General features: G+C 50.8%; 1 protein-coding gene and 1 long non-coding RNA gene across 2 annotated transcripts in view; one reads left to right on the top strand and one right to left on the bottom strand.

The window, feature by feature from the left end:
* The window catches only part of EFCAB8 (EF-hand calcium binding domain 8), a 103,820-nt gene that overhangs the window by 13,733 nt on the left and 68,024 nt on the right, over nucleotides 1–22,063 (top strand). Inside the window, exons 4-8 of the mRNA XM_054467054.1 lie at nucleotides 3,457–3,575; nucleotides 6,098–6,201; nucleotides 14,726–14,861; nucleotides 18,540–18,645; nucleotides 21,468–21,552. Of these exons, the coding sequence (XP_054323029.1) occupies nucleotides 3,457–3,575; nucleotides 6,098–6,201; nucleotides 14,726–14,861; nucleotides 18,540–18,645; nucleotides 21,468–21,552 (550 nt within the window). The remainder of the gene's footprint in view (nucleotides 1–3,456; nucleotides 3,576–6,097; nucleotides 6,202–14,725; nucleotides 14,862–18,539; nucleotides 18,646–21,467; nucleotides 21,553–22,063) is intronic.
* On the bottom strand, nucleotides 8,048–21,825 carry LOC129021530 (uncharacterized). The gene is made up of 5 exons (XR_008496083.1): nucleotides 21,406–21,825; nucleotides 20,837–21,067; nucleotides 19,697–19,869; nucleotides 16,839–17,126; nucleotides 8,048–8,275 (listed from the first exon to the last, which is right to left on the bottom strand). It is a non-coding gene; the product is annotated as an uncharacterized LOC129021530 (long non-coding RNA).

Raw genomic sequence — 22,063 nt, forward strand, 5'->3', positions numbered from 1 at the left:
TGGGAGATAGAAGACAGACAGACAAGAGTGAAAGTGAGCTGGGCACGGTGGCTCACGCCTGTAATCCCAGCACTTTGGGATCCCAGTGAGCTGAGGTGGGTGGATCAAGAGGTCAAGGGTTCGAGATCAGCCTGGCCAACATGGTGAAACCCTGTCTCTACTAAAAATACAAAAATTAGCTGGGCATGGTGGTGGGCGCCTGTAGTTCCAGCTACTTGAGAGGCTGAGGCAGGAGAATTTCTTGAACCCAGGAGGTGGAGGTTGTAGTGAGCCAAGATCGTGCCACTGCACTCCAGCCTGGGCAACAGAGCGAGACTCCATCTCAAAAACAAAAACAAGGCCGGGCGCAGTGGCTTATGCTTGTACTCCCAGCATTTTGGGAGGCCGAGGTGGGCGGATTGCCTGTGGTCAGGAGTTTGAGACCAGCCTGGCCAACATGGCAAAACCCCGTCTCTACTAAAAATACAAAAATTAGTCGAGTGTGGTGGTGGGCGCCTGTAATCCCAGCTACTCGGGAGGCCGAGGCAGGGAGAATTGCTTGAACCCAGGATGCAGAGGTTGCAGTGAGCCGAGATCGTGCCATTGCACTCCAGCCTGGGCAATAAGAGTAAAACTCCATCTCAAAAAGCAAAACAAAACAAAACAAAACAGAATACTAAAAACAAAAAACAAAAACAAAACACAAAACAGTGAAAGCAAGTATGTCAGCTGATAAAGAATGTCAGCAAGAACCATGGAACTGGGCAATGGCGGGGGTGGCCTCCTTAGACAGACCCTAGGAAGGCTTCCCTATGGAAGGAGCCCCCTGAACTCCGAGGATGTTGGCCAGGATGGTCTCGATCTCTTGACCTCGTGATCCACCTGCCTCGGCCTCCCAAAGTGCTGGGATTACAGGTGTGAGCCACTGTGCCCAGCTCAGAAGCACTTTTTAAAGATTGTGATTATTAAAAAAAAAGTTGTAGACGGGTTATTGACCCATTTGCAGACAGATCCCCTTATAGACCCAGCCAGCATGTGGAGAATTTTCTATCCTTGCCTGTTCCTCCTTTCTTCTCCCCATCTTTTCCTTCAGCCAAAGTTTATATTTTGATAATTGCTTTTAGAAGATGCAGTTCGGCCGGGTGTGGTGGGCTCACACCTGTAATCCCAGCACTTTGGGAGGCCGAAGAGGGCGGATCACTTGAGGTCAGGAGTTTGAGAGCAGCCTGGCCAACATGATGAGACCCCATCTCTACTAAAAATACAAAAATTAGCCAGAAGTCGCTTGAACCCAGGAGGCGGAGGTTGCAGTGAGCTGAGATTGTGCCACTATACTCCAGCCTGGGCAACAGAGTGAGACTCTGTCAAGAAAAAAAAAAAAAAAAAAAAGCAGTTCACCTCTCCTACTAGATGTCTGAATTTATTAATGTCTATTTGTTGCCATTATATACTTTTGTTCTGCTGCTTTTCTTCATTTTTATTTTATTTATTTATTTATTGAGACAGGGTCTTACTCTGTTATCCAGGCTGGAGTGCAGTGGTGAAATCTCTGCTCACTGCAACCTCCGCCTCCCAGGCTCAAGCAGTCCTCCCAGCTCCACCTCCCCAGTAGTTGGTACTACAGGCATGTGCCACCATGCCTGGCTAATTTTTGTATTTTCTATGAAGATGCGGTTTCACCATGTTGCCCAGCCTGGTCTCAAACTCCCAGGCTCAAGCCTTCTGCCCACCTCAGCCTCCCAAAGTACTGGGATTATAGGTGTGAATGCTTGCTTCCAGCCTTTATTTATTTTTTAGAGACAAGGTCTGTCTCCATCAGCTAGGCTAGAGTGCAGTGGCAAGATCATGGCCAACTTCAGCCTCTGCCTTCTGGGTTCAAGCCATCCTCCAACCTCAGTCTCTTGACCAGCTGGGACTACAGGCTCATGCCATTACACCTGGCTAATTAAAAAAATTTTTTTGTAGATTGGGTCTCCTTATGTTTCCCAGCCTGGTCTTGAACTCCTGATCTCAAGTGATCCTTGTACCTCAGCCTCCCAAAGCACTGGAATTACAGACATGAGCCACTGTGCCTGGCCTTGCTTCTACTTTTCTTTTCTTTCCTTTTTCTTTTTTTGAGACAGTCTCACTCCGTTGCTCAGGCTGGAGTGCAGTGGTGCAATCTCGGCTCACTGCAACCTCTGCCTCCTGGGTTCAAGTGATTCTTGTGCCTCAGCCTCCCAAGTAGCTGGGATTACAGGCACACGCCACCAAACGTGGCTAATTTTTGTTTTTGTTTTTTAAAATATTTAAATATTTATTTTCTTTCTTCCTTTCTTTCTGACAGAGTCTGGCTCTCTTGCCCAGGCTGGAGTGCGTTGGTGTGATCTCGGCTCACTGCAACCTCTGCCTCCTGGATTCAAGCAATTCTCCTGCCTCAGCCTCCCAAGTAGCTGGGATTACAGGCATGTGCCACCATGCCTGGCTAACTTTTTGTATTTTTTAGTAGAGACAGGGTTTTGCCATGTTGGCCAGGCTGGTCTCGAACTCCTAGCCTCAGGTGATCTTCCCGCCTCTGCCTCCCAAAGTGCTGGGATTACAGGCGTGAGCCACTGTGCCTGGCCTGGTTCTCCTTTTCTTTGGAGAGTTTTCTTTGTCTCAATCCTTCCTCTTTGTTAATTGTATGGAAATGGGAGTTGGTCTTTTTTAGTGCCTCCCCTCCCCACACTGCTGTGGGACCAGCACAGTGCTCCCATATGGCGCGTTTTCAGCCAGGACTTGTGGGGTGGTTGAATGTTGAGCAGATAAGATGCAAAAGATAACCATGTGAGGACAGAAGCTTCCGGAATTGGCCTAGCCTGGGGTGGCTGGGGTGGATGCTGAGATGTGAGGAAGGGAGACAGGGCCAAGAGGGGCTGGATTTGAGGTTTGAGGGGCTGGAGGAGGCAGCCTCCTAAGGGCCCCATCTCTGGCTGGAGCCATCTCCCTTCTGTGCCCCCTGCAGTGGACCAGCTGAGGACCGTAGGGGAGGCAGCACCAAGACTGCCTTGAACCGAGCGCACCTGGTAAACATGGTGGTTTTTTTTTTTTTTTGAGACAGAGTTTTCACTCTTGCTGCCCAGGCTGGAGTGCAGTGGTGCGATCTCAGCTCACTGCAACCTCCGCCTCCTGAGTTCAAGGGATTCTCCTGCCTCAGCCTCCCAAGTAGCTGGGATTACAGGCACCCACCACCGTGCCCAGCCAATTTATTTTTGTATTTTTAGTAGAGACAGGGTTTCACCATATGGGTCAGGCTGGTCTTGAACTCCTGACCTCAAGTGATCCACCTGCCTCAGCCTCCCAAAGTGCTAGAATTACAGGCGTGAGCCACCGCGCCTGGCCGTAAATGTGGTCTTCAGTGTGTCCCCCTCAGCACCCAGACACTTGAGAACTCCGTGGCAGTGATGGGCCGAGGGACTTGTGAGGAAGGGGATGATGCTCTCTGTTCTCTCTTTGAAGCCCTGGGCATGGACGCCTTCATCAAGGCCATGAAGAAGGTTCTGAGCAGTGTGTCGGATGAGATGCTAAAGGAGCTGTTTTTGAAGGTGGACTCGGACTGTGAAGGCTTTGTCACCTGGGTGAGGAGGGGTGCCCCTGCTTCCTCAGGTGCTGGAGGGAGGCTGGAGGGTCCAGTCCTTGACCAGTTGGTGGGGCTGAAGATGGGAGGCCATCACGATGTGGGAAAGCCTCCCTGTGGATTCCGGCCCCAGCCGGGGGACTTGCCTGGTGGAGACGTCCCTCCTAAGACCTGTGTGAGCTGAGTTCCTGGCAGCTCATTCCCCAGGGACAAGTGTCATTGGCCCCTGTGTGAGACCTACTGAGTGTGCAGTGGTGACCCCGCCTGCCACGCGGCTGTGCTGCCCACCAGCCTCCCATTTGGCTTGGGGGATTCAAGCTGGTACCACGACCGTCTCATGACCCTTCACTGTCACTCAGGAATAGGCCAGCCTGTGGCTGTTACATCTAAAAGTGTCAGGCTTTTACAGCATCATAAAAATAATGCTTTCATGTTTTTCTGGTTCTAAATGTTCGACAATGGGAATATACAGCTTTTTAAGCATATAGAAAAGTACCAAGGATAGTCTGACAAATTGATGTAGCAAAGATGACAATGATAACTAGCATTTACACCAAGCACTGTGCTAAGCTCTCTATGTATTATTTTACTTAAACCTCATAGGAATCCTATGGGGTAGGTGCTATTACTTACCCCTATTTCGGCCGGGCGCAGTGGCTCTTGCCTGTAATCCTAGCACTTTGGGAGGCCGAGGTGGGTGGATCGCTTGAGCTCAGGAGTTTAAGACCAGCCTGTGTAACGTGGTAAAACCCTGTCTACAAAAAATACCAAAAATTAGCTGGGTGTGGTGGTGCACGCCTATAGTCCCAGCTATTTGTGGAGCTGAGCTGGGAGGATTGTTTGAGCCCAGGAGGTTGAGGCTGCAGTGAGCTGAGATTGCACCACTGTACTCCAGCCTGAGTGACAAAGTGAGACCATGTCTCAGGAAAAAAACAAAAAGCTTAGCTCCATTTGACAGATTGGGAAACTGAGGCATGGGGAAGTTAGAAGTTTGCCCAGGGCTTCAGACTCATCAGCACTGGAGCCAGTATTCAAACCAGGGAGGGTGCCTTGAGAGTCCCTGTGTTAACTGCCGTCTCATAGCTCTCCTCAGCATAGGTATACATTCTGGGTTTTATTCTTCTTAATTTTCTTGTTTTTATTTCTCTCTTTTTTTTTTTTTTTTTTTTTTTTGAGATGGAGTCTTGCTCTGTCGCCCAGGCTGGAGTGCAATGGCACGATCTTGGCTCATTGCAACCTCTGCCTCCCAGGTTCAAGTGATTCTCCTGTCTCAGCCTTTCGAGTAGCTGGGATTACAAGCACCTGCCACCACACCTGGCTGATTTTTGTATTTTTAGTAGAAACGGGGTTTCACCATGTTGGCCAGGCTGGCCTGGAACTCCTGACCTCAGGTAATCCACCCGCCTCCGCCTCCCAAAGTGCTGGGATTACAGGTGTGAGCCACCGCACTCGGCCATTTTTATTTCTCTTAATGTTCTATAATAAACATTTCCTTTAGAACAATGAGGCCAACTAAAAGAAAAAGAATAAAAAGCAATTTAACCCCCTCGCATTCCTAGCATTCTCAGGGCTTCACCCAGTGGTCCTTCTCTACAACCCCCCGTTTCTTGTTACAGCTTCATATGGTGGCTGCTTTGGGCCTTGGCCATGTTTTCCAGCAGCTGGGCAGCGGAATGGAGTCTGGAGTTGCGCCAGTGGCCCTGGTTGTGGGTGCTCCCTGCTGTTAACTTGATGTTTGAGAATGGGCATCTCACATCCTTATAGGGGCCTGAGTTTTATTATCCACAGGGGAGAGTGAATAAAGAGCTCCCAGGGCGATGCCAGTTGTGGGGGTGATCTGAAGATGCACTTAGCGCTTCAGGACGGCTAGGGAGACGCTGCTGTGCTCTTTCAGTGAATGCTGCGAGTAGGCCCTTCCCATACTCAGGATTCAAGAGCAGGTCTGCTGTCCAAGCGCAGTGGCTCACACCTTTAATCCTAGAACTTTGGCAGACCACTTGAGCCCAGGAGTTCGAGACCAGCCTGGGCAACATGGCAAAACCCCGTCTCTACAAAAAATACAAAAATTAGCTGGGAATTGTGGCATGCTTCTGTGGTCCCACCTACTCAGGAGGCTGAGGTGGGAGAATCACTTGAGCCTGGGAGATTGAGGCTGCAGTAAGCTGTGATCACACCATTGCATTCCAGCCTGGGTGACAGAGCAAGGCCCTGTCCCAAAAGAAAAAAAAAAAAGGCCAGGTGTGGTGGCTCATGGTTATAATCCCAGCACTTTGGGAGGCTGAGCAGTGAACTGTGATCACACCACTGCACTCCAGCCTGAGTGACAAACAGAAAGAGCAGGTCTGTTCCTTGGCCACCTGTCCTGGCCAGTACTTGGGAAGCAGCCACCAGAGCCTGTCGGAAGGGCCTGGGAGAGACGAGGTGGCGAGGGGGACCCTGGGAATCAGGCTTGAGTTCTTGAAACCGAAGGCTGAGACCATTTTGCCAATACCCTGCCTCCCTTGTGCTTTCTTTCTGAGGCAGCAAAAGTATGTGGATTACATGATGCGTGAGTTCCAGGGAAAAGAGGACATGCGAAAGAGCCAGTACCGCCTGCACTTCTACCTTCCCATGACGGTCGTCCCCCTGTAAGGAGCCTCTTCCTGGGCCTTGGTGGGTGGGGTGACTGGACAAGTGCTAGTGCCAGCCTGCAGTGAGCCCTTCCCTCAATCCATGACCTCACTGGTGCTGACCAGGGGCTGGCATCAGCCTGCTGCCTGATGTCCTTTGGCTCATTTCAACCTCACAGCCCTGTAAGTGTTAGGACTAAGATACGTGATTTGTCCCCATTTTATAGATGAGGCCACTGAGGTCTGGAGAGGTCAGATGGCTAGCCCCAGGCCAACAGGTAGAAAGTGGCGGGCGGCTGTGTTTGGCCCTCTCAGCCCCCATTCCCCAGTATACAGCATTGCTTTGCCTGCTTCCTGTGCTAGTTGGTACGGAGTGGGTCTGGCAGTTTCATCACAGGGGCACAGGTGGCACAGGTGGCCAACACAGGCAGGAATAGGAGTTTCCTCCCAGGCAACAGGGAGGCAATTGCTCCTCAAGTCCCCAGCCAGGCCCTGGAGGCCTCAGCGTGGCTGGCCCCGAGCAGGTCCCTCTGTTACTCCTGGAACTGGTGGCACCGCCCTGCTTTGGCTTCTGCCTGACCCCTTTGCTCACTCCTCCTCGTGGCTCCTCCACCCGCTGTGCCCACTGCACCCTGGCTTTGCAGGGGAGGAAAACTGTCTTTTCCCTCTACCCATCTGAGGTTCATTGGCAGGGACCTCTCTAAGCGAAGACAGAGTCACAAGGACGAGCATACAAGTTTAGTTAATGTAAGTTTTACTTGACACGGGAGCCTCCGTAGGAAATGAAGGCCCTAAGAAACAGATAACCTGAGGGTTTTCATGCTAGGTTCAGTGGAGGGTGGAAAGCTGTGGAAAAATAAGATAGGACAGAGGGGCCATGAGCCAAGTGTAATACATGGTGGAAATAGCACGGACGTTAGTTCAGATTCTTGTCCGTGTCCCTGTGTCTTCGGGCACCCCTCACATGAGTCTTATGACCGGCTTCAGGGGAAGGTCAGACAGTCCTTCCTGAACATACTGCTTCTCAAATTCCTTTAGTTTAACAGACTCAGTATTCTGCAGTGCCCTATTTGGGGGTAGCATGTCTCAAACCCCCTCAACCTCTTCTGTCTGTGCCAGGGGTTGATCTGCCTCGCTGTGTGTTTCTCCCCCTGGACTCCCTAAGCATGAGGAGCACTGCGGGGGCTCTAACCTGCTGGGCCCGGGCCGCCCAGGTCACTGGCTCCCTTCCTGCAGTCCGCCCTGGAGCACTGCTATCTGGGGCAGGTGGCCAGGCGGGGAGCTGGGTCCTGAGGTACAAGGTGTGGCAGCCTACATTTGTGACCAGGTCAGGAGGGAGCTGTGGGTGGGTCTGTCCTAAGAGGACCAGACCCAGACCAGGCCACAGGGAAGACCAAGAGCTGGAAGGCAGCCCCAGCCCTCAGGCAGCCTGGGGTTTAATAGAGAAGGCAGCTTGAATGAAAGTCACCCAAGGGTAACTTTTTTTTTTTTTTTGAGACAGAGTCTCGCTCAGTCACCCAGGTTGGAGTGCAATGGCTTGATCTTGGCTCACTGTAACCTCCGCCCCCCGGGTTCAAGTGATTCTCCCGCCTCAGCGTCCCAAGTAGCTGGGATTACAAATGCCCGCCACCATGCCTGACTAATTTTTTTGTATTTTTAATAGAGATGGGGTTTCACTGTGTTGGCCGGGCTGTTCGTGAACTTGTGACCTCAAGTAATCCGCTCACCTTGGCCTCCCAAACTGCTAGGATTATAGGTGTGAGCCACTGTACCCAGCAATAACTTAAAACAAAATTTTGGTTGGGATTTAATTGAGAAATAACCAATAAATATGAATGATAAGAGATTTCATAACTGTATTTTTTAAACATTTACTGGTTTATTGTAAAGAATATTACAAAGGATACAGATGAACAGATGTGTAGGGCGAGGTATGGGGAGAGGGAGCACAAGCTTCAGGAACCTCCGTGTGTTCAGCCATAGGGAAGCTCTCAGAACCCAGTCCTCTGGGGTTTTTAGTGGAAGCTTCATGACATCAGCATTCCTGCCCCTAGCGCATAGGGCAGGACTCTGGAGCTGTGGGAGTTAGGAACTGTGGACAAAACATACATATATATAAATAAAACACCACAGGCCCCCACTCCTGGTTTTTGAACACAGAGAACACAGCTCCCTTATAGCAAAAGAATACACAACTCAAAAGATACTGGCACATTCCTAGAGTCCCATTTAGTGATTAATAATTCATCCCATCCATCATAGTATATGAATGTCTCCCAAGCTGAGGCCATTCAGGTTTGTAGGCTTCCTTTCAGTCTTGTCAGGTTCCAAAAGCCGGAGTTGGCTTGGCAAATAAACCTCTCAGGATCTGGAATCATTGAGCTAAGAGACAATGTCATCTTTCTTTTCTTTTTTTTTTGAGATGGAGTTTTGCTCTTGTTGCCCAGGATGGAATGCAGTGGCGCGGTCTCAGCTCACTGCAACCTTTGCTTCCCGGGTTCAAGCGATTCTTCTGCCTCAGCCTCCCAAGTAGCTGGGATTACCGGCACCTGCTACCATGCCTAGCTAATTTCTATGTTTTTAGTAGAGATGGAGTTTCACCATGTTGACCAGGCTGGTCTCGAACTCCTGACCTCAGGTGATCCATCCACCTCGGCCTCTCAAAGTGTTGGGATTACAGGCGTGAGCCACCGCATCCAGCCAGTCATCTCTTGCTCTGAGAACTCCTTCAAGTTGTTGGTGTAATACTGGATTTCTTTCCATTTAATCCATTTATTAATCTTTACCCTCAGCTAGTATTCCTCCTTTTCTCCATTTGTCATTTATTTTTACTCAAACTTTTCCTCCTTTGCAAGGGACATCGGGTTCAGCCACTGTGCCCATCTGGATCGTTGGTAGCAAAGCTACTGTAGCAAGTGCTTCCCCTCAGTCCATTCTCATTCATAGAGAATAGGGTTACACGAGTTCCAAACTCACGAGCCAATTTTACCATGAGGCAATATAGCTATATTTATTTTTAACCCCCATTTTGTCAGATGGGATGAAGGCGCAATCCACCCCCATCAGGCCCTTAGGGAATTCTGACAACGTTTTAAAACATGGTGACTGTTTCTTGCTTAGAAATTATCCCTGCACAGGCATGGTGGCTCACACCTGTAATCCCAGCACTTTGGGAGGCTGAGGTGGGTGGCTCACCTGAGGTCAGGAGTCCTGGCCAACAGGTGAAACCCTGTCTCTACTAAAAATACAAAAATTAGCTGGATGTGGCGGCAGGCACCTGTAATCCCAGCTACTCGGGAGGCTGAGGCAGAAGAATCGCTTAAACCTGGGAGGCGGAAGTTGCAGTGAGCTGAGATGGCGCCACTGCACTCCAGCCTAGGTGACAGAGCAAGACTCAAAAAAAAAAAAAAAAAAAAAAAGAAATTATCCCTGCTTCCAACACTTGTAATTGGACCCTAGGACAACTGGACCAACAGGTAGGGGAGAAAAAAAAATTTTGTTACCGGAAAGAGGTTCCGATCCAGACTGCAAGAGAGGGTTCTTGGGCCTCATGCATGAAAGAATTCAGGGCGAGTCCATATAGTAAAGTGAAAGCAAGTTTATTAAGGAAGTAAAGGAATAAGAGTGGCCACTCCATAGGCAGAGCAGCCCCAAGGGCTACTGGTTGGCTATTTTTATGGTTATTTCTTGGTTATATGCTACATGAGGGGTGGATTATTCATGAGATTTTTGGGAAAGGGATGGACAATTCCTAGAACTGAGGGTTTCTCCCTTTTTTAGACCATATAGCGTAACTGACTGATGTCGCCATGGCATTTGTAAATTATCATAGTGCTGGTGGGAGTGTCTTTTAGCATGCTAATGAATTATAATTTGCATATAATGAGTAGTGAGGATGACCTGAGGTCACTTTCGTTGGCATCTTGGTTTTGGTGGGTTTTGGCTGGTTTCTTTACCGCATGCTGTTTTATCAGCCAGGTCTTTATGACCTGTACCTTGTGCCAACCTCCCATCTCATCCTGTGACCTAGAATGCCTGACGTCCTAGGAATGCAGCCCAGTAGGTCTCAGCCTTATTTTAACCAGCCACTATTCAAGATGGAGTCGCTCTAGTTCAAATGCCTCTGACAATTTGGGTAAGAAAGAAAAAAGTAGTCATTTTACAAGTGTATTCCTCCCTTGGCACAACTGCATAGTCATACCAGCATCCTCCCCGCTTTTCTTCCCACGTCAACCAGAAAAACAGAAAATCTAGTGAGGACACTTCTTGGTCCCACTCCTGCTGAAGGTGAGCACACACCCTTGAGGGTGGGTAAGGCAGCCCTTCATGCATCCGTCCCCTCCATTTTAGACAACCAGTGTTTCGATTGCCTGTTGTGCTTTCTACCAGCAATGGGGTTCTCTGCCATTGTTGGACATTATGAGCTGAAGAGTTTGTTTCTTGGTCTGAAGAAATGACAGTCGGCCTCCAAACCCATCTGACATCTTCTGCTCTGTGTTTTTATGGCGCTCTGAGCAAAGCCCACTCCAGAGTTAATGTCTGTTCCTGTCCAGACCCATTTGTAGCCCTCCAGGGCTACCAGCATCAGTCTCAGCTGTCTGCTGTGTTTCAGGGCCTTCCCACAGGGACTGTGTCTCATGGCCATTGGCAGTCTCTGTCTCTCTTGCTGACAAACGGAACGGTTCTTCCTGGCATTATCTGCCTGAGGGAGTGCAAAAGGAACATGTCTAGATTCAGCCCATCTCCACACTCTGCAGCTCCCCACTAGTTACTCATTTTATGGAACCAGGTGGCCACCTCATGGGAGCACATGGGGATCTCTGCTTGTCAATTCCAGTCAGCTTCTGAACCTGGGAGTTCTTCTGAGGGGCATTGACTTGTTCAGCTTTAATGCACCCCTCAAATCTCCACAGGGCCGTGCTCCACGGGGCATCCCTTCAACAGGCCAGGTTTCCCTGGTCCTCTTGCCTGAGTGCATGGCCAGGCCGTTGATCACTGTCTGTGAGTCAGTAAAATCCCAAACACAGGAGCTTCCACCACTGTTCAATTCTTCCTGATCACCTGAGGTCAGGAGTTTGAGACCAGCCTGACTAATGTGATGAAACCCCATCTGTACTAAAAATACAAAAATTAGCCAGGCGTGGTAGTGTGTGCCTGTAATCCCAGTTACTCAGGAGGCTGAGACAGGAGAATTGCTTGAACCCAGGAGGCAGAGGTTGCAGTGAGCCTAGATCGCGCCATTGCACACCAGCCTGGGCAACAAGAGTGAAAACTCCATCTGAAAAAAAAAGGAAAAAAGAAAAAGAAAAACAGCATGCAAATGCAATTCAGCCCACTGAGCCTGATCAGTTTCTACCTTCTTTGCTCCAAGTAGCAGCCCTCCAAACAGAATATTGTCCATTCACTTTGAAACTGTAAACCCAACGTTTCTTTGTTGGCCACTTGATAGCTGTTTATAGCACACTGTCCAAGTGTTGCTAGAAACCAGCAGCACCTCACACAGTTCCGGAATCAGTCCTGGGGTAAAGAGGCTCCTGGCTTGTGAGTATCTCTTGCTTGCATTCCCCAGGTAGCAAGATGCTGAGTAAATCATTTCCATTTTATTGTATTTATTTTTTGGGATTTTATTTTTTGAGACAAGGTCTTGCTCTGTGGCCCAGGCTAGAGTGCAGTAGCACCACCTCGGGTCACTGCAACCTCCGCTTCCTGGGTTCAAGTGATTCTCTTACCTCAGCCTCCTGAGTAACTGGGATTACAGGTGGCCGCTACCACGCCTGGGTGATTTTTTTTTTTTTTTTGAGACAGAGTCTTGCTCTGTCACCCAGGCTGGAGTGCAGTGGCGCGATCTCGGCTCACTGCAAGCTCTGCCTCCTGGGTTCACACCATTCTTCTGTCTCAGGTTCCCAAGTAGCTGGGACTACAGGTGTAAGCTACCATGCCCGGCTAACTTTTTGTATTTTTAGCAGAGACGGGGTTTCACTGTGTTAGCCAGGATGGTCTCAATCTCCTGACCTCATGATCTGCCTGCCTTGGCCTCCCAAAGTGCTGGGATTACAGGCATGAGCCACTCCGCCTGGCCTAATTTTTGTATTTTTAGTAGAGATGGGATTTCATCATGTTGGCCAGGCTGATCTTGAACTCCTGATCTCAGGTGATCCACCTGCCTTGGCCTCCCAAAGTGCTGGTATTACAGGTGTGAGTCATTGCACCTGATCAACCATTTCCATTTTATTGTGGAATTCTTCTGGCCTCTGTAGGCCCCATTAGAGCATTTCTCTGATATCACCCAAGACATCTGGGTATTTCAGATTTCAAGATAATTTTATGTCCTTCAGTCATAGGGGTAGCTTCAGTTAATGTCCCATAACAAGGTAGTAAATGCCCCTCAAGGGGACATTCCCTAGTCCAAAGTCCCAGTAGTTGTTGCGGGGAGGCGCTCACAGGCTTTTGTCGTATGCCCCAGGAAATGCTCCACATAGGGCTATCCGGTGGAGAATTTGTCCCTGCCAGTGCTCTAGCTTCTACTCTGCACTGTGTGGGCCTGGGCAATCTTACTGGTTCCCATTTAGCATGTCCAGTTCATATAGCTTGAAGGGCGATTTACATGCTTCTGTTTTACAGCAGTAGGAAGGGGAGACATTCCCTAATTAGATATAGTGTTCATTCCCATGATACAATCAGATAAAAGCAACCACTTCACATGAAGTATGTTCAAATACATAACTGTACATTTTGGCATGAACACATTGCTTGATAAGGTCAGGCCTTCACTGGTTTATTTCTTTATTTTTTTTTGAGCTGGAGTCTCACTCTGTCACCCAGGCTGGAGTGCAGTGGTGCAATCTTGGCTCAGTGCAACCTCTGTCTCCTGGGTTCAAGCAATTCTCCTGCCTCAGCCTCCTGAGTAGCTGGGACTACAGGCGTGTGCTACCACACCTTTGTATTTTTAGTAGAGATGGGGTTTCACCATGTTGACCGGGCTGGTCTCAAAATCCTGACCTCAAGTAATCCTCCTGACCTCAAGTGATCCACTCATCTCAGCCTTCCAAAGTGCTGGGATTACAGGCGTGAGCCACCCTGCCCGGTCAGGTCTTTCTATTTCTTCGGGGCATTTAGATCTTGTCAAGGGTGTTTAAAGGTCCTGAAACAAAATGTCAAGAGGCTTGTTCCTATTTTCTCCTATTTATTTGTTCAACCTACAAACCCGGAGAGCATTTCTAACTTGGTGGGGAAAATAAACGAGTAATATTTAATTACCTTCATGAAAGAGTAACTTAAAACATTGACTTACCTTTACTGAGCCTGGACCGGGTGCACCAAATGCAGCCTCTCATCTGATCCCACCACAGCCCTAGGAGGTGCAGGTGCTGTCATCATGCAGGTGAGGAAACCAAGAGATGGCATTTCCTTAGGGCTGTCTTCCCTTTTCCTAGCTGTCACCTGTCATCCCATTCTGCACAGTCTTTGGCCCTGACAGAAGTGGCAGGGTTGGAAGAGACGAGAGGGCAACTGAGAATATTAATCACAATCTACCCAGAGCCATGGGCTGAGGATAGAGAGGAGAACTGTGTCCAGGCATGTTTCCCTTGCTCTTCTGCAGAGATGGTAATGGCAGTTGAATTTTCACAGTGGCGTGGGTTATCCTTAAGCCCAGAGTCAGACCAGGCCCACTGGATTTGGAAAGGGCCCTGGAGGAGGGGTCACAGTGCCTGGGTTCTAGTTTCAGCCCTACTGGTAAATAGGGCATAACTCCAGGCAAATGATTATCCCCTGGGCCTCTGTAGGATGAGGTAATATCACCTGCTCTGCCAGGGCCCAAAGATTGGGCAGATCAAGTAGGAGAGTGTGTGCCATGCCATGTTGGGAAGCTGGAGTGGCAGGGATTCTTGATGGCCAGAGAGCTGGCTTAGCCCACTTGGGTGCAGGGAAGAAACCCCCAGAGGGGAGCATCAAAGCCTGTATGAATGCTCAAGGGCGGCCTCCTGCGAGGCCAGGCCTGCCCCAGGAGCTGCTGACTGTAGGGTTTGGTGTGTGGGGCCCTAATTCCCCACTGCTCCTTGTCCACTTTGATTTCATCCTTTGGTTCTGTTCTCCCCTCTACCCCAGAGCATTAGAGCAGTTGCTAGAAAGTGCTGTTTCTCAGTTTTCAGCCTCAGGCTCCACTCTGCTCACCCTCTGTGGGCAGTTTTTCCTATGAAAGAAGCTTTGCGAACAACCTCCGTTCTGTCTCCTCTGTCCCATCACGTCATGAGGAGGCTGGCTGGCTACTTCGTGGGATAAGCCTGCTGCTTCTCGCTTCCGGAGCCCCGCCTCGTATCCGCTTCTACGTGGGGCCCTTTTTCTTTTGGCCGCTGTTGATAATCCAGTAGAAACCCACTTGGAGGAGCCAGCCATGGTTTTCTGACGTGCATATGTGCATGCGTGTGCGTGACGCTCCGCCAGCTTTTGTCCCTCCTCCTCAGTGGCTCTCTGTTCTGCCGCAGGTGCCCCCTCCCTGAGCTGTTTTTGCTTGGGCTCTTCTCTCTCTCATTGCCTCCCACAGGAACCATGGCTGTGAGGTGGTGAAGGTGGTGTTTTTAATCCACCGGTTCAAGAAGATCGGGTGTTTCCTGACTGTCACCAAAGACGGGATCCTGCAGTTCTGGTCTGAGTCCTTCTCGCTGATCAGCTCCTTTAGGGTGAGTGGGGCCCATACACATGGTGTACACATGGGTCATTGGAGAGCCTCTGCCTTAGCACCCCGATGGTGAAGGTGACCTGGAGCCAGGCAGATTCATGGTCTAAGCAGCCTGGACTGGCAGTCACAGCACCTGGGTCCTGACTTGGCTTCACTGTGGAAGCCACACATTTCCCTTCTGCTAAGCGGGATTCCACCTGGATGTCCATTCCATGCGGGCATCTCACAGACCCCTCAAACCCGTTAGCCCAAACAGATGTCCCTTTAGCTGTCCTTGCCCACCAGGTTTCCTTCTCTTGTGTCCCCATCTCAGTGAATGGCATTGTCATCCCCAAGACTCCTGTGCTAGGGGTCAGCCACTCCCACACTGTCCCCACGTCCTACCGATTCAGGCCTTTTGCCTGGTCCAGGCAGGAAATCATAGTGGTTATGAGCATGGGCTCTGGAGCCCAGCTCCCAGGGTCAGAGTCCTGACTGTACCACCTGCAAGCTCTGCGACCTGGACAAAGTACTATATACTCCCTGTGCCTCAGTTTCCCCATCTGTCAAGTGGGGCTGGTTACAGTGCTTCTTCACAATCTTTTTGGGAACACATGATGACATAATACATGTGTAGTGCTTGGGGCAGGGCAGGGCACGCAGCAAGTCCCCGCTGGATATATTGTCTTTGTGCTGCCAGCTCCTGGCTGGGAGTAGTAAGTGAGAAGACACTCAGGAGAACCCACTGTGTACTTGGTCGCCAGGCCCGTCCAGAATCCTCCAGCAGACGAGGAAAGCACTGCTCTCCAGGGCTCTACAGAAAGGTTGAGAACGCAGCCCCCAGATGAAGGGCTTTCTGAGCCTGTGTAACTGCAGAGTGATTCACAGTTGCATTAGGGCTCATCCTTTGGGGAAGAAGAGGCCTGGGTGGAACTAGGGTCTGTGGGGACCCATGGCTCTCCTTGGTGCACCAAGGGGGAGTCACGATCACCATCCTGAGGCTGTGGCTTCCATAGCCCTCCACCTTCCCTTTCTGTGTGTGGACTGGGGCAGGGTGTGTTGCAGCCAGAGCTCCTGCTTGTGGCTGCTACATGGTCACCAAAGCACCTCCAGTGGCTGAAGGGGACAGAGGAAGGCTCTCTGGGAAGGCCCAGCAGACCTGGATTCTTCCTGGAGGGGCTGCTTTGGCAGGAGTAGGCCTCCCAGGACCACACACCCACTGTCATGCAGATGGAAAGACCTCAAGTTTGAGGTGGGGCCTGAGCTCCACTCAAGAGCGGTGTGATCTTGGGTGCAGGTCACTGAAACTCTCTAGGGCTCTTGGTTTCTCTGAACAGTGCGGGGGTTGGGAGTTACCAAGCTACTGATGTGTGTGGGTTAGACCCCAACCCTGGGCAGGAGAGAGGGGCTTAGGAGGGTTCTGGTCCATTGTCTTCACCGCCGGAACCACCTAGGGAGCCCGAGAGCACAGTCCTCTGTGCTCTTGGTGCTCTCTGAGTTTTGATGGAACAGGCTCCTCTCTGCCCCTGCCTTCCCTATTCCTTCTGATTATCCATCTAGAGGAATTGGTTTACGCTCCTCCCTGCTCCTTCCTCCCAGCTTTTCAGATGGTACTTCTTTCTGCTTTCTTCAGTTCAGAGCCTGTGGTGTCATTCAAAGAGTAAAATACAGCACCAGGCGCGGAGGCTCACGCCTGTAATCCCAGCACTTTGGGAGGCCGAGGCAGGCAGATCACTTGAGGTCAGGAGTTCGAGACCAGACTGGCCACCATGGTGAAACTCCGTCTCTACTGAATATACAAAAATTAGCCAGGTGTAGTGGCGCACACCTGTAATCCCAGCTACTCAGGAGGCTGAGGCACGAGAATCACTTGAACCCGGAAGGCAGAGGTTCCAGTGAGCCGAGATCGCACCACTGTGCTCCAGCCTGGGCGACAGAGTGAGACTCTGTCTCAAAAAAAAGAGAGTAAAATACAGATTCCTTAGGTGGCCACACCTACCTCATCTCAGGTTCCTCTCCAACTCTAAGCCGAGTGGGCTGGCCTCCCTCTTCCCCAGGACACAGCAGCTCATTTCTGCTGACCTGGCTCTGCTCGTGGCTTTCCCTGCCTGGAGTGCCAGCTCACATTCTCTGTGCACATGCTACACGAGTGCAGGAGGCACCAGTGCTGAGCTCCTACTGAGTGCTGGGCACCACCCTCAATGCTTTAACTTTCGTTATTCCATTCATTCCTCGCAACTTTGCAGAACAAATCCTTGGTTAGTAAGCCACTTTGACCAGGTGACACCTGCAGATGGAAAACAGGATTCAGACCTATGGAGGGGCAGACAGGGGAAGTCAGTCTTCCTTCCCTCAATTCCTACTTCCTCTCCTTGCAGGCAAATGCTATGACCAGTTTTGGGGTGCTCTTCCATGGCTATCCTCTCTACATACCCCGCTTTTCTTTTCTTTTTTTTTTTTTGAGACTGGGTCTTGCTCCGTTACCCAAGCTGGAGTGCAGTGGTGCAATCACGGCTCACTGTAGCCTCAACCTCCGGGGGTCAAGGGATCTTCCCACCTCAGCCTCCCAAGTAGCTGGGACTACAAGCATGCGCCACCATGTCCAGCTAATTTTTTCTTTTTTGAGACGGAGTCTTGCTCTGTCACCCAGGCTGGAGTGCAGTGGTGTGATCTCAGCTCACTGCAGCCTCTGCCTCCCAGGTTCAAGTGATTCTTCTGCCTCAGCCTCCCGAGTAGCTGGGATTACAGGCAAGCACCACCAAGCCCAGCTAACTTTTGTATTTTTAGGAGAGACGGGGTTTCAACATTGGCCAGGCTGGTCTTGAACTCCTGACCTAGTGATCTACCCACCTTGGCCTCCCAAAGTGCTGGGATTACAGGTGTGAGCCACTGCGCCCGGCCTTTTTTCTTAATTTTGTAGAGATGGGGTCTCCCTATGTTGCCTAGGCTGGTCTTGAACTCCTGGGCTCCAGTGATCCTCCCGCCTTGGCCTCTAAAAGTGCTGAGATTACAGGCGTGAGCAACTGTGCCCTTTTCTTTTTAAATGCGATAATGGAAGCATATTATAATGTTGCTTTTTACCTTGGTTTGTCACTTAATCATATCTCTTGGCAGCTCTTTATTGGCATGGGCACAGTTCCTTTGTTCTTAATGTCTGGGTGGTGTCCATGGTGTGGGTTGATAATCAGCTGTGCTTTCCAGGTGGCTTCTGGCCTGTTGCTCTAATAGCAGCTGCAGCGTCCCCTTTGAGTAGATGCAAACACACCCATAGAAATGTCTTGGAAACAGATCCCTGGATCATGAGCTACGCATATTCAAGACTTTGGTTGTTTTTTTTTTTTTTTTTTTTTTGGGAGGGGGGGTAGGGGGGAGCAGACAGGGTCTCACTCTTGCCCAGGCTTGAGTGCAGTGGTGTGTTCATGGCTCACTGCGGCCAAGACTTTGATAGAACTGTGAGACTGCTCCAGAAAGGGGTTGTAAAGAAGGTGTTCTTTAAGCCCATTTTACAAATGTAGAAACTGAGACCCAGGGAGGCTAGGGAGTTTATCCAAGACCCCCATCACTAATCTTAGTGGTAGTGCTAGGCTGCATGCCAGGTCTGTGGTGGCTCCAGGCCTTGTGTGGCAGGAGAGGTTCACAGGGAGCTGCGCTGGCCTGAGTATGTGTCCCAGCCCATCTCCTCTGCTCTTCCTCTGGCCAGCTTAACCAGGCCCAGCAGCTCCACAACCAGCCGATGTGGGTCATCGACATGGTATGTCTACACAATATGAACCTCGTTGCAGTTGCGTCTACCAGGCAAAAGATAGGTGAGTCCCTGGGGGCTCCCCAGCCCTGCTCTCAGCCACTGGGAGCCACACATTTGTGCCTGGGAGAAGTCTGTTGGCTGAGCAACTGTGAACATGGATCAGAGCCCCCTGGGAGGATTGCCAGGTGGAGAGGCCTTAGTGCCAAGTAGGCAGGGGGTGGTCAGTGAAAGCTTGAATGAATACAGTGATGTTGAACAGACCCAAATTTACAAGCCAGAGGCCATACTGGTCTATCTCCAGTCCTGATTCTACCTCCTGCCTCTTGCCACTCCTAGTCCAGGCCCCCTTCACTCTCACTTAAATAGCCTCTCCTGGCCGGGTGTGGTGGCTCACTCCTGTAATACCAGCACTTTGGGAGGCCGAGGCAGGCGGATCACCTGAGATCAGGAGTTCAAGACTAGCCTGGCCAACATGGTGAAACCCCGTCTCTACTAAAAATACAAAAGTTACCCGGGAGTGGTGGCACACGCCTGTAATCCCAGCTACTCAGGAGGCTGAGGCAGGAGAATCGCTTGAACCTGGAAGTAGAGGTTGCAGTAAGCCGAGATCGCGCCACTGCATTCCAGCATGGGCGACAGAGAGAGACTCAGTCTCAAAAAAAAAAAAAAAAAACAAACAACAAAGCCTCTCCTGTACACCGCGCTTCCCTGATGCCCCCAAAGGCAGGATGTGCATTTACAGTGCCCTCTGCAGAAAGCCTTCACCCTACCCCAGTGTTCTTAGGATGGAGGTGGGATCCTCAGTGTGGTCTGTGAGGCCTTCAGAGGTCTGAGTCCTGCTGCCTCCAGTAGTCTCCACCTGTCCCCTCCCTGTGGTGCTGAGGTCACTGTGGCCTCCTCCGGTAGGTGCTGTGGCCTCGGTCTCTGTGCTCTGCCATCCCTCCTGCCCCTCTCTCTGCCCCAACAGCCTCTGCTTTTCTTTTGGCTCTCATCTCAGAAGTTACTTCCTCCAGGAAGCCCTCCCTGACCCTCTAGTCCAAGATCCTCTGTTAAAAAGACCCCATGAGATTGTACCTCTTCCCTTCAAGGTCCCCCTTTCAGTGTCATCTCACATGTATTAGTGTGCTTCTCTGTTTAGCACGTCTCCTCTTCCAGACTAGAAGCTCCATGAGGTCAGGGACTGCATCTGTTCTGCTCAACTCAGTGTCTCAGTGCCTGGTACCTTCTGGATGCTCGAAGACTATTGAATGGATGGATGATGAATGAGGCCTTTGGCTGAGCAGACCTGTAAGGGGGTCAGGAAGAGGAAATTAGTACATGAAATGACAGCTGGCGATGTGAGGCTGAATGGGAGGAGAGAGAGCGGCTGTTCTGGAACAAGCAGGGACTAGAATAAAAGGACCTGGGTTTAGAGCCTGGTTCTACTGCTCTGTAGATGTCTTCTTATGAGCGATTACTTTACCTCCCAGTGCCTCGCTTTACCCAGAGGTAAAATAGGGCCAATGATACATGACTCCAGGGTGAGTGTGGCTTAGTAGTTAGGTGTGTGAAGCTGCTGGCATAGTGCCTAGCACATAGTGGGCAGTTAATCAACACAGACATCATTATGAGGCTAAATTGTGTGGTACAGAGAAAGTGGTCAGCTGTCAGCGAGGGCTAGAGCAATCTATCTATGACCCGCCTGGGCTTTCCACTGCAACATCTGTTTCCTGGGGACCCGGTGCTCTCCCAGGCTTTCTCACCCTTTATCCTCAGACAGCCCTGAGAATTTGGTGTTAAAACTCCATTTATTTTTTATTTTTTTGAGATAGTCTCACTCTGTCACCCAGGCTGGAGTGCAGTGGCACAATCTCGGCTCACTGCAACCTCTGCCTCCCGGGTTCAAGAGATTCTCCTGCCTCAGCCTCCTGAGTAGCTGAACTAGGGATTCATTTATTGTGGTTGAAAAAAAAATATTGAATTCTGGTTTGATGATGGGCTGGACCTGGTCTGCTGGGCCCCTGTTTGTTGGCTCATCAGGTGTCTGGGATTACAGGCGCGCGCTACCATACCAGGCACATTTTTGTATTTTTAGTAGAGAGGGGGTTTCACCTTGTTGGCCAGGCTGGTCTCCATCTCCTGACCTCAGGTGATCCACCTGCCTCAGCCTCCCACAGTGCTGGGATTACAGGTGTGAGCCATTGCAGCCAGCCTAGAACCCCATTTTAGAGATAATTATGTCATCACTGCTGTCCTGATGGAGCAGCTGTTACCTGATCGGAGGCACTCAGACAAGGCCAAAAGCAGGGGTGGAAGTGGCATCAGTGTGATCCCCGGCCTTTGTGGCCCCAGCCCAGTCCAGCCAGTGCTCCTCTTGTGACCTACAGCCCTCTGGGGTGGCCGGCCACGTAGAGGCAGAGGAGAGTGAGAGGCTGCTGTTCAGATGCGGGAGACAGCACGACGGCGAGGCTGTTGCTCATCAGAGGCTGGAAGTGAGGCTGGATCTGTTGGAAGGAGTCAGATTTTTTTTTTTTAATTGAGACAGGGTCTTGCTCTGTCACTCAGGCTGTAGTGCAGTGGGACAATCACTGCTCACTGCAGTCTCAAACTCCTGGGCTCAAGCAATCCTCTTGCCTTAGCCTCCCTAAGTGCTGGGATCACAAGCGTGAGCCACTGCACCCGGCCTGGGATTTTATTCCAGCTGCAGTTGGAAGCCTTTGGGGATTTTCAGTGGGGTTCCCGGTGGGTGGGTTTACTCTGTGAACAGCTGTCTGTGGTTGCCATGGGGGAAAAAGGGATGAAGGGGCCAGAGATTCCTTGGGATAGCAATGAGGCTACTCACCATGACTGAAGACCTCCCAGGCATGGCTGTGGGCTCCATGTGGCCTTCTGTCTTTCCCCCAGATTTCTTTGATATTAGTGACCACAAATGTGTCCAGGCCTTCACCTTTATTGATCTGGACAGCTGTGCTCTGGTCATGGACTACTGGTGAGTCTCCACTGGGTGTTCCTCACATGAACCAGGAGGCCCAGGCCTCCTGCAGCAGCCGCATCACTGACTAGGGTTGGGGCCCCCAGAAAGCCTCCTTGGAAAGATCTGGAAATATCTCCCCACTGGCTGCAAGCCCCCTGTGTCTTCCTCCCCACCAGGCTGCTTCTCTCTCAGGGTCACCTCTCATGGTCACTCAGAGCTTGGAGTCATTGTTACTCCCCCACCCAAGACAGCCACCAAATCCCAGCAGAGGCTTGTCTGGCTGTGGCTGAGGTCTCTGGGGATGTCACAGTCTATTGCGAGGGGTGACTTAACAAAGGGCAGCTGGAGGACTAGGGATTCATTTATTTTGGTTGAAAAAAAAGTTGAATTCTGGTTCAGTGATGGGCTGGACCTGGTCTGCTGGGCCCGTGTTTGTTGGCTCCTCAGGTGTCTGGGCAAGGCCGGAAAGTGTTGTTGGAACTGCCCTTGCTTCCAAGGAGGAGGGAAGCTGTTGGGGGACCAGGGA

This window comes from Pongo pygmaeus, chromosome 21 (genome assembly GCF_028885625.2).
Source record: "Pongo pygmaeus isolate AG05252 chromosome 21, NHGRI_mPonPyg2-v2.0_pri, whole genome shotgun sequence".
NCBI lineage: Eukaryota > Metazoa > Chordata > Mammalia > Primates > Hominidae > Pongo > Pongo pygmaeus.